The 12,132-nt window shown below is 37.1% G+C and overlaps 2 protein-coding genes across 3 annotated transcripts in view; one reads left to right on the forward strand and one right to left on the reverse strand.

Moving 5' to 3' along the window:
- lin37 (lin-37 DREAM MuvB core complex component) lies at nucleotides 1-9,284 on the reverse strand. Its single transcript, XM_079823674.1, has 11 exons — nucleotides 9,175-9,284; nucleotides 8,520-8,655; nucleotides 5,717-5,791; nucleotides 5,550-5,616; nucleotides 3,452-3,502; nucleotides 3,287-3,316; nucleotides 2,682-2,767; nucleotides 2,087-2,244; nucleotides 1,068-1,199; nucleotides 390-463; nucleotides 1-283 (listed from the first exon to the last, which is right to left on the reverse strand). The coding sequence occupies exons 3-11, from the start codon at nucleotides 5,748-5,750 to the stop codon at nucleotides 205-207; spliced, it is 711 nt and encodes a 236-aa protein (XP_079679800.1). The 5' UTR covers nucleotides 5,751-5,791; nucleotides 8,520-8,655; nucleotides 9,175-9,284; the 3' UTR covers nucleotides 1-204.
- The window catches only part of proser3 (proline and serine rich 3), a 20,043-nt gene continuing 16,628 nt past the window's right edge, over nucleotides 8,718-12,132 (forward strand). The window contains exons 1-5 of one of the 2 annotated variants that reach the window (XM_079823649.1): nucleotides 8,718-8,771; nucleotides 9,002-9,093; nucleotides 9,184-9,295; nucleotides 10,717-11,006; nucleotides 11,905-12,059. In XM_079823649.1, coding sequence (XP_079679775.1) covers nucleotides 9,074-9,093; nucleotides 9,184-9,295; nucleotides 10,717-11,006; nucleotides 11,905-12,059 — 577 coding nt within the window. In that variant the 5' untranslated portion in view covers nucleotides 8,718-8,771; nucleotides 9,002-9,073. The remainder of the gene's footprint in view (nucleotides 8,772-9,001; nucleotides 9,094-9,183; nucleotides 9,296-10,716; nucleotides 11,007-11,904; nucleotides 12,060-12,132) is intronic. The other variant, XM_079823650.1, reaches the window with a different exon arrangement.

The raw sequence follows: 12,132 nt of genomic DNA on the forward strand, positions 1-12,132 counted from the left end.
CACTTTCAGTACTGTAGATTTATTAGAAATCAATGTGGATTTGTTTTTTATTTCAACGGAAAAAAAAAGATTACAAAATAATTTACTCGCTAAATTTAGTTCAGCTCGCAATTCAACATTTTAGTTACAACTATTTCACTATCATGGACATTTCGTTTCATTTTTTAACAAATTTTTCTTCAGATGCACTGGAATGCGTGTGAACTAGCGTTCATACATTTCCTTCAGGATTTTTATGCTCTCGCTGTATCTCAGCTGGTTCTTGCTGGAGGCCTCCTTCCACCTAAAACACACATGAAACAAATGATAAAGAACATATGCATGATTTATGCATGAATACCCTCTCATCCCCCGTAAAAGAGTGGAAATGAATTAATGAGAAGTTATACTTCTGTCTAATTTTCTTCCAGCGTTTGATGTGACTGAAGATAAGAGGTGATGTGCCTGCTGCAGTGTCTGCGGACTGAAAAAGAAAAAGACCTTCAAATACCCAATGGATATGGCCACATGAAGCACACAAATAAGCAACATTAGAGTATTGCAAACTTTAAGGCCTGGTTTCACAGACAGGACTTAGACTAAGCCAGGCTTAGATCTTTGTTCAATTAGGACATTTAAGTAACATTTATAAACATGCCTTAGCAATAAACATTACTGGTGTGCATCTTGAGATAAAACAATGGCACTGAAATATTTTAAGATTTGTCAGTGCAAAGTTGCTTTCAGTTAAAACGGCTCAAATATGCATTTTAGTCTGGGACTAGCTTAAGCCTTGTCTGTGAAACTGGGGGTAAGACTTTTACAAAGTCTTGATTTTGTTTTTGGGGTCTACAAGAATAGGTTTTCATGTGTGCATGTTCAAAAAACACATTGACAAGAACAAGAAAACAGGTTTATTTATCACATTTCTAACAAAGATTGCTGAAGGGTTAAGCAGAAGTGTGAAGGTAACTTTATCTTCTGTATTTTAGTAGTTCCTGTCAAAAGGATTGCTTAAATGCAGATCTTCAGAGAATGATAAGCATTTCCTGAACACTATGTACGGCACAACAGTTGTCTTAGCCCACCTGGCTCTCTGCAGGTTTCTCTACAGGTGGAATTCTGACATTAACAGGTTCACCAGCTGAACCTACTGGACAGGAAACAGGTGGAGGAAGCCTGTACACGTTCTGTCCTTTGCCATTCAGCATGTCAGTCATCTGAAAGAACAAGAAACAAAGAACAGTTTCCCTCCATTATGATGCCTGTTGTGGCATAAATTACTCCCTTTTTCAAGGAAGTGAAGCCAAGGACAAAAGCCAAGTGGTGAAAGGAAGCCATAGAAATTCAATGTAAAAAAGATTAATTTATCTCTCCACTGGGTAACTGAATTCAGAATGGAAAGTGAAGTCAGATGTTGCAGCATTATTAACAAAAACATGCAAAAGCTTTGAACTTTACAATTAAAACGATATTATGCAGCAGTGGGCCAAGACATGTGTTTTTAATTCTATTGCCTCAAGGACAAACTTCTATTACAGAAGAATGAGGTGAACCAAGTGTTTTAAGTTCAATGCCACTCAAGCTGTCCGACATGATTTACAAAGATACGGTTATAAAATAAAAATAAAAACTTTTGAGAGATCACTCTCAGAGTAATTTATAGTCAAAGAAATACTGTGTTTAACTAAAAAAAATGTATCTTGACTGGAGAAATTGTAATGACTGTTTTAGGTCTCGGAAATGCATTTTTGGAGATTCCCTGTTTCTTGGACCGTGTGAACTTCATTGCCAGGATAATATAAACAAATGTTCATTCCGCAAAAAAACCTAACCCAACCTTAACTTGATTTACAAACATTTTTAGTACATCATTTATGCAAGTGTGCTAACAAAAATATAAACTTCACATTTCATGAATTCCACTGTAATTACATTACTGTAAGCATGATTTTGTTTGCAAATAGCAATGCGAGACAGAGTTTAGCTTGTATTTAACTTCCAAGTGCAATTATAGCCTGAAATACAACGGTGTTATTTTGAGTAGTTCAATGATCTAAACAGGATGAGTATTCAAAATCATTGCGAAGTGACTGAAGGGTGTGACCTCGTCCTCTCCGGAGCTGTGAGGGGGGCTGGGCGCAGTGCTTTCTCGCATAGAGGGGTTGTTTCTCATCCACGCACGACAAATGGGATACAGTGGCGTTGTGGTGCTGAATTGAGCCAAGTCCACACTGCGGTCAAATAACTTGATAATATATGCATCTGATGGAGAAGATGAGATGTGGAGCACATAAGAAAACAGGAAATGGGTCTTATGAGAGGAAGATAAAAAGTCTCTAAAACAACCACAAAATGTTCCCTGATATGAAAACCCAACAGCGCTTCTCAGAAATGATAAAACATGTTATTTATCTGTAAGATACAAAACTACCAATATACATTTGTCATTCATTTCAAATTTACCTGAATTCTATAAACCACCATTTGGTCTTTCCCTTACTTGGTTATTTTGACTTTAAATATTCATGCACAATTTAAAAAAGATAAGTGAGCAGCTGCCTGCCACAACAGCTAGCAGATAAGGCAAAATGACTTGCCAATGTGAAAACAAAATACCCTAGTTTGGCGGTTGCTGGGTGTTAATTTACCAAATGAGAGCAGTAGACAAAGCGAAGAGGCTTTTGTGATCTAGCAATTACTTTGTTTGTGCTGGTTGGTTTCTGCCAGACCATCATCCATCTCTTTACGCTTCTTTCTTCTGTGTTGTGGGAATCGTGACGATGGTCTGTGAAAGGAAAAAAGAGCCCTTACAGGAAAATCTCCCAACCATTTAGGAATGGATATTTGCTGCAGTGTAAGTATTACTATTGTAAATATTTACAAAGCACTCTCAAATGCTGAAGAGCTTTCAGAGGTTCACACGCAGCTAGGAAGGCTAGGCGACATAAGGTGATTGATATATTTGCAATATAAAATGAAAGGGTTAGTTGAACCAGAAATTAAAAACTGTCATCAATTACTCACTGTCACGTCATTCCAAACCCGTAAGACTTTCTTTCATCTTCAGAACACAAATATATTCACAAATGAATATATTTAAATTATATCTGAGAGATTTGGTCCCTCCATTGACAGCTACGCAACTACCATTTTTTCACTTTAAAAAGAGGTAGGGCTGTGACGGTGGCAGTTTTTTTTACCACCGCGGTGGTAATGGACCAACTATCGGCGGTGGCGCTTTTTAAACAAGTGGTTAACTTTTTAAATAATTTTAAATATTTTTTAATCAGAAGATTTTCCTTGCCTTTTCCCTGCAGAAGAAGGTGATAAATCCCTGCAAAAGAGAAAGGAAAGACAAAAAAATTGTGCATTACATATAATTGTTACATTAATCTTAACCATTTACACATTTCTAGTCAGGAGAAGACTGTGTTTATAGCAGTAGCATAAACATTCTGTATGTGCATACTTGCTCAAAGAGTCTGCCACCATTTTCCCAGAATCCTCTTCATTCTGCTCTCTGTGCAGGAAAAGGAAGGAAAAAGCACAGGATTATACAGATGCCAATTTCCCGAAAACAACTGCTCCTTAAATTCTGAAAGCCATTTACTGACCAACATTTACTCAAGACACAATTTCCTATTCTTGAATTACTTAACCAAATACTTTGCAAGGTTCTCAGGAAACAAATTAATGCATTAGTGTTAATGATCACTAATGTGATTTTCCTTAAAAAAAAAAGAAAAAAAAAGAAAGAAGGAAAACATGCTAATAGAGTATTACCGGAAATATATTTATAGCAGTAAATGACCTCAGACCATCAGGGTGGTAATTATTAAGACAGCTGAAATATAAATGGATTGTAACAAAGAAATTAATCAATAGTACACTAAGTATTTTCATATGGATATGGATACAAGCTCATTGGAAACAAAACCATAAATGGTCATTATCTTAAGAGAATCCAGACTCCCTAATCATTTCCAGTCACATTTGGCAGATTAAAGCTAGATGTTTACATTTTGCGATTATTTAAACAATCAAGCTGAGATTTACTCTATAGCATACACTGATGAGCCAAAACATTATGACCAGACATAGGTGAAGCGAATATCATTAATCATCTCCCAACAAGGCCACATATAAAGTTCTGGGTAGATTAGATAGCACACAAAAAATCAGTTCTTGTAATCAACGTGTTGGATGCAGGAGAAACGGGCAGGAATAAAAATCTGAGCGACTTTGACAAGTGGCAAATTGTTATGGCAAGGCGACTGGTGGTTATGGAAGGAATGTGTCACAACTGCTGCGTATGGGGTTAGCTGGAGACTAATCAGAGTGCCTATTATATGACCCGTCCACCATCGAAAGCGCCTACAATGGGTACGCGAGCCACGGAACTAGACCTCGAAGCAGTGGAACAAGGTCACCTGGACCGATGAGTCCTGTTTTCTTTTACATCACGTGGACAGCTGTGTATGTGCGCACCGGTTACCTGGGGAAATGATGCACATGGGACAACGAGCCAGTGGAGGGAATGTTCTGCTGGGAAACCCTGGTTCCGGCCATTTATGCGGACATAAATTTGTCACGTGCCAGCTATTTGAACATTATTGCATTCCAGGTACACACACCCCTTCATGACAAAGATGTTCCCTGGTGGAAGTGGCCTCTCTCAGCAGGATAATGCACCCTGACACACGTTGTTCAGGAATGGTTTGAGGAACATGATGAAGAGTTCAAGGTGTTGCCCTGGCCTCCAGATTCCTCAGATCTAAATCCAACTGAGCATCTGTGGGATGTGTTCGATCCATGCCAGCTCCACCTCTCAACCTACAGGACTTGAAGGATCTGCTGCTGACGTCTTGGTGCCAGATACCACAGAACACCTTCAGCTGTCTTGTAGAGTCCATGCCTCGGCAGGTCAGCGGCGAACCGACGGCATATTAGGCAGGTACATCATAATGTTTTGGCTCATCTGTGTATCGCTTTACACGAGGATACAGTATGTATGCAGGTAAAGTTGGATATACTTATATACAATTTTATATAAAATTGTGCAATAATAAGAGTTTACATTTTGCAACAATATGTTTAAGTCAAACACTGTGATGAATGACGCATAAACACTTTGAATATTAAAGTCTAGGCACTAGTCACTAATACTGTAGATCATACATTAATCATGTTCTGATTGGCTGTATTTTTCATCTTGCAGCACGTAACAGATAAATAATTTTAGAGTACAATATTATGATGTTGTACCTGGTTAGTGGTTAAAACACAGGCACTTTTAAAGAAAGCGCAGTTTCAGCACAGTCAGAACAAACTTTGCAGCTGTTCCATAGCTCAAACACAATGCAATCACTAATGTGAAATAACACCAAAAGGACAACAGATTTCTGTGGGAGTACATTGGGTGAGTATGCTATTAAGTATATGTTACCTCACATTCTGGTTAACTGACAAGAAGTGGACTCATCACTAATGAGCTTTAATTGCCTGAGGTCCATTTGCAGTGTTACAGTCTGAAGCTTTCAATGCTCAAGGCACATTAATGCACTAACCTCTCACTGTCACTCCTCTCAACCAGACCTTGCAATACTGCATCAAGGCGGTTTCGAGCCCCGGCATCTGTAAAAGAACCATTTTACCACATAAAATCACTTTTTTTCAGGGACACTCTACGTAGTTAAACAAAAATGGAACAAGAAGCTCTTGTTTGCTACCTCACCTGTTTTTTCAGTCTTGATTTTAGAGTGAAGCATTGTGCCTTCAGACTGATCCTCACACAACAGGGATTCTTTACCTGTAATATCATTCAGATGAGGATTTAGTTATTTGGTACTTACTAATGGCTAATATAAATTAAATTGGTTAAGTGAAATTACACAGAAAGAAATATAAAATTAAATGGATGGGCTGCAATAGATATTGACATTTTCTCATCAGGGCACAGGAACAGTTTCTACCCACAGGCCATTTCCCTTTTGAACAGTTAAATACCTCCCCCCCCAGGCAGATGCCTGTAAGTGCAATACTCCCACTGTTTAGTGCAATTGTGTGTTTGTGTGTGTGTGTGTGTGTGTGTGTGTGTGTGTGTGTGTGTGTGTGTGTCCCTGAACCACAAAACATAAGTTGCAGCGGGATATTTGTGGCAATAGCCAACAATACATTGTATGGGTCAAAATTATCTTTATATTATTATTTTATTTTTATTTTATGCCAAAAATCATCAGGATATTAAGTAAAGATCATGTTTCATTGAAGATATTTTAAATCTATAAATATATAGAATGTAATTATAATTAGTAATATGCATTGCTAAGGACTTAATTTGGACAACTATAAAGGCAATTTTCTCAATATTTAGATTTTTGTACACCCTCAGATTCCAGATTTTCATGCATCTCTTCATGTATTTCCCCGAGTATCTCGGACAAATATTGTCCTCTCCTAACCAACCATACATCAATGGAAAGCTTGAAAATGAAAATGTGCAAGTGCCATATATATTATACATATATACATTCAAGCCCGAAATTATTCATACCCTTGGTAAATATGACCAAAGAAGGCTGTGAAAATAAATCTGCGTTGTTAATCCGTTTGATCTTTTGTTTTAAAAATTTATAAAATTTTAACCTTTCATTGGAGAATGAGAATTTTCTCATCTCATTATGAAATAAATGTTTTTGTCTAATACACATTGCTCACAATTAATCATACCCTTTTACTCATCGTCTATAGTGTTAAGGTCAGGGACTGGGATGGCCATGGCAGAAACTTGGTTTTGTACTCAGTGACACATTTTTGTGTTGATTTTGATGTTTGTTTTGGATCACTGTCCTGTTGGAAGATCCAACCTTGGCCTATTATAAGATTTGTAGCTGAGACAGTCAGGTTTTAATTTTGTATCTGTTGGTATTTGCTAGAATCCATGTATCTGAACAAAATGTCCAGGATCTCTAGAAGAAAGATAGCCCCACAACATTAAAGATACAGCTGAGTATTTCATTTTACACATGGGGTACTTTTCATCCCTGTGTGCACCTAGCCCAGGGGTAGGCAAGTTCAGTCCTAGAGAGCCGCTGTCCTGCAGAGTTTAGCTCCAACCCTAATTAAACACACCTGAACCAGCTCATCAGTGTCTTCAGGATTACTAAAGCTACAGGCAGGTGAGGGTTTTTCAGGGTTGGAGTCAAACTCTGCAGGACAGCGGCTCTCTAGGACCGAACTTGCCTACCCCTGACCTAGCCCATCATGAGTGTTTGCTGACAAAAAGCTTTTTTTTTTTCTCTCATCTGACCACAGAACCATGTCCCGTCTGAAGTTCTAGTAGTGTCAGTTACTTTTCAAACGTTCTGTGGTCAGATGAAAAAAAGAAAAACAAAACAGCTTTTTGTCAGCAAACACTCATGATCTTACAACACTCAAGAAATCTTATAATGGGCCAAGGTTGGATCTTCCAACAGGACAGTGATCCAAAACAAACATCAAAATCAACACAAAAATGTGTCACTGAGTACAAAACCAAGTTTCCCAGTCCATGACCTTAACACTATAGAAGATGTGTGGGGTAAAATGAAGAGAAGAAGCACCAACATGGATCTGGGAATCTGAAGAGATTCTGTTTGAAGGAATGATCTCTGATCTCTTGTCAGGTGTTCTCCAAACTCATCAGGCGTTATAGAAGAAGACTGTTATCTTGGGAAAAAGAGGTTTCAAAAAGTATTTAATAAAAGGGTATGATTAATTGTGAGCAATGTGTATAAGAGAAAAACATTTATTTCATAATAAGATTTTTCCCCCATTTAAAATTCTTATTCTCCAATGAAAGTTTAGAATTTCATAATTTTTTAAAACAAAAGATCAAAAGGATTAACAACACAGATTTATTTTCACAGCCTTCTTTGGTCATATTTACCAAGGGTATGAATAATTTTGGGCTTGACTGTATAACGTGTGTATATATATATATATATATATATATATATATATATATATATATATATATATATATATATATATATATATATATATATATATATATATAGGGCACTTGCACATTTGAACTTTTGGCATGCCCCAAGCCCTAGTTAATTACTATCCCTTCTCTTTTTTTCCATTTACAATTTATATGTATATGTGTGTGTGTGTGTGTGTGTGTGTGTGTGTGTGTGTGTGTGTGTGTGTGTGTGTGTGTGTGTGTGTGTATATATATATATATATATATATATATATATATATATATATATATATATATATATATATATATATATATATATAGTTTCATAGTTTCAGTAAATCAAATGAAAAGTTTGAAAAGGGGAAGTCACAGAACTCATGATATACAAGGAAAAAAATACTCTTTTTGCTAATCAGCTAACGTTACAATGATATAAACAGCTGTCGTTAGCTAACGTTAGCTAGAACTCTTCACCGACTTCACAAATGCCTTTAAAAAACTAATACTGTAAATAATATAACGTCGTTCGTAGAAATACTTTATAAACACAAAACAACACGTTATTCACCTTTTAATCCTTGGCTGAGAGACTGACGACGAGCCGCTTGTCACAATCCGACTTTCCTCTTCCGCGCGCAATGAGATTCCCGGCTCGTCATTGGTTGCAGCGGATGAAGGTTCATCGCTCTTATTGGTTCAAATTGCTGTCGATCACAAAATACTAAATGTGGTTGGTTGGTCAGCTGTCTTCGACAACAATGTAAACAACAGTTTTCGGACTGCATATCCCAGGATACAACACGTTCACGCAATTCGAAAAGTAAGTGGAGACACTTGAGAAATATCAAACTATACAACAAATATGCAATGGTATTGTGATTATTTATGATAGGTATTGTTTTTAAGATTTTAAATCGCGTGTTCCTTAATAGATACTGAGCTAAATGGCCGTTTAATCCCCTAGTAACGTACTCACGCGACGGTTAGGATAGGTTCAGGCTCATAACAACGGATCATAATGTAGTTTCACTAAATTGTGTCTTTATGTAGAAATTCATGGATCCTACAGTATGATGAAACTCCACTTGCGCCCCTTGTTTTTATTGAGCAGAGCAGGTTTGCATGAAAACTATGAGATCAAGGTGAGTTGGATGTTAAATGCTATCAGAGTATCAGATTATAAACTGGATTATATAACAGATTGATGTAAAACACTTTCTCACTATTCTTAGCGGTGGAGCTGTTTTCACAAGACAGAATCCATTTCCTCCAAATCCTCCTTTGTCCAGGAGCCACTACAGCCCATCTAGATCCAGAAAAATCCCAAAGCAACAAAAAAGGCTGGTGAGAGAAGTGACTTTACATTAAACTTAGTTTTTATGTCTATGTGTGTATTTTGTGACGCTTTCCTGATTTGCATTGGATACAGTTTCGGTGGTTGTAGATTACAATTGGCAGACATGTGTTTGGAGTAGCATACTCTACTATCTGTATAAATGTACACTACACATGTGCATTTTGAATGTTAAACAAAATTCCTTTTATGGGACAAAAATGACAGTATGGAAGAGGATTACTGCTTGAAACGTTTACCATTGCATAGTGAATTGTGGTTCACATACTGTTTTTCCAGTAGTAGGCAGTACGCACTATAAACTACGTGAAAGTGTCTTGAGCTTGTGTTCACCACAGACCTTATTTCAGCCATTTAACCAAAACCCCATTGAAAAAAAACATTGACTTCGTGACTAGGGAACCAGAAGTGCTAAAGTGCGAACTCACTTCCACGTTTTGGCCTACAAAAGTGATGTCACTACTCTATAGGTTGAATGGTTGTGGTTTGCTATTGGTCGATCTCATGTGAGTTACAGATTGTCCCGCCCTCATGGCAGTAAACGCATCATCAGGGAAAAGATGTTGTGCATAAGGGAGGGAAAGTTGTTTGGATTAAAGATTATGAGGTCACATGTATTTATATAGTCAAGTCAAGTCACTTTTATTTATACATAGCGCTTTTTACAATGACAATTGTTTCAAAGCAGCTTCACAGTGTTAAACAGGAAAATAATGCAACATAATTTGCTTCAGCTGGACAGCCGCTCTGGAGAAAACAGTGATGTCATCAGCTCATTTCAATAATAATTATATAGTGTCGATGCGGGCAGATCAGTAATATAGTTGAATATTTAGTATTTAGTGTCCCCAACTGAGCGAGCCAAAGGCGACAGAGGCGACGGTGGCAAGGAACCAAAACTCCATCAGGTGACAGAATGGAGAGAAAAAAAACCTTGGGAGAAACCAGGCTCAGTCGGGGTGCCAGTTCTCCTCTGGCCAACGGACAAACAGTATATGATTATGATTCTGGCAACATTACAGGTCAGAAGTCACATTAGATCAAAATAATTTACAGTGGGGAGTCTAATTGACACAGTCTCTGCAGACATTTCAGAGATGTGTTGGTCTTGTCTGGGCGCAGGTCCACCATCTGATCTGGATACGGCCTGGATCCGGCTGACTGCAGTAAACTTCGGGATAAACAGAGAGACTAACATTAGCGTAGATGCAATTCTTCTGATGATGTAACGAGTACATCAGGTGTTATGGGAAGTGTACAAATTTTCCATTAAAAAAACGGTGACTTTAACAAATGATTGGTATCACAATGCTATGATAACTGGTATCTGAAAGTGCCGAGATTAGAGAAACATGGCCTTAATTTACTAAAGCACATGGTGATGTTGTCTTTTTTGCATTGCATATTGCAGGCCTTGAGTCCTGTCCGGTTTGCTGAGCCACCCAGTCATCCAGATCCTGCTACTCAGACATCACCTTTGAGAACAGAAGACCAGGTTTTCCATGAAAGATCACGTAGTGTCCTGCTCTGCCCTCCTTCGGCTACGGAACGCCAGCTGAGCTTCTCAGAGTCTTGGCCTTCTTCTGACCCGAGTTGCTCCACAGACAACACTAACGCTTCTCCTTGCTCTGAAGCTCAGAAGCTAGCCATGAGAAACATGGTTGTGACAACTGGGTCAAGGGAACCCTCAGTTCTTGCAAAGTAAGAGAAATCTTTATTGGCAATATTACTTCTGATTATAAACCTTTGATTTGAAGCAAAAATAATATTTGAAAATCAAAACAAAACTGTATTTATTCTTTTATGAGGCTGATCTGAACTACTCATCCCATGACGCAAAAATACTAGTGACTTTAAGTGATTGGATATAAAATGCTATATATGTATCGCCAGATTTTCAAATATAAACACCAGTTCAAAAGTTTGGGGTCAGTAAAAAATGTTTTTTAAGGAAATGATTTTATTCTGCAAGGATACATTACACTTGAAAGTGACATTAAAGACATTTATAATGTTACAAACGCTGTTCTTTTTAACTTTCAAATCACAGAATCATGAAAAAAATTATCACCTTTCCACTCAAAAGCAGCACAACTGTTTTCAACATTGATTATAGTAAGAAATATTTCTTAAGCATCAAATCAGTATATTAGAATGATTTCTGAAGGATCATGTGACACTGAAGACTCGAGTAATGATGCTGAACATTCAGCTTTAACATCACAGGAATAAATTACATTTTAAAATATATAAAAGTAGAAAACAGCTCAATTTAAATTGTAGTAATATTTAATATTATTACTGATTTTAGTGTATTTTTGATCAAACAAATGCAGCCTTGGTGAGCATAAGAGACTTCTTTTAAAAACATAGAATTTTTTAAATCTTGGTCATGGTAGGTCTGTTTAAACATTATTATTATTATTATTATTATTATTATTATTATTATTATTATTATTATTATTAATAATAATAATAATAAAAAAACGTTTCTCTATTGAGTTTTTTTACATCTGGAACAGGACTTTGTTGTTAAAAATATGGTAATTTCACACACTGTTCGTTATGTGACATCCTTCTTGCAATTAAATCCTTCAAGGTACATTGATCGCTTCCGTTTCGGGAAGCCACAGAGTCGAGAGGAAAGACAGCTTCAGGCAACTGAGGGAACAGATGATCAGCCGTTTTGGTGGATGTCCACATCCCCTCCGTCCACTTCAACACCAACGCAAACATCAGAGAAACATATCAGAGGTCTGCAGACTCCATTACTTAATACAGGCCTGTTCTTCTTCGAATGGTACATCTGTCATTTTTAGTTTGTCAC

The sequence above is a fragment of the Gobio gobio genome (assembly GCF_949357685.1).
Source record: "Gobio gobio genome assembly, chromosome: 8".
NCBI lineage: Eukaryota > Metazoa > Chordata > Actinopteri > Cypriniformes > Gobionidae > Gobio > Gobio gobio.

Bases quoted from the DNA above. Each gene is read 5' to 3' on its own strand.
- lin37 (XM_079823674.1), bottom strand. From the start codon at position 5,750: ATGCTTCACTCTAAAATCAAGACTGAAAAAACAG. The intron at 1,200-2,086 runs GTCACACCCTTC...TTGTTCTTTCAG, and splicing joins ACAGCTCCGGAGAGGACGAG to ATGACTGACATGCTGAATGG. The intron at 464-1,067 runs GTGGGCTAAGAC...TTTCTTTTTCAG, and splicing joins AGAAACCTGCAGAGAGCCAG to TCCGCAGACACTGCAGCAGG.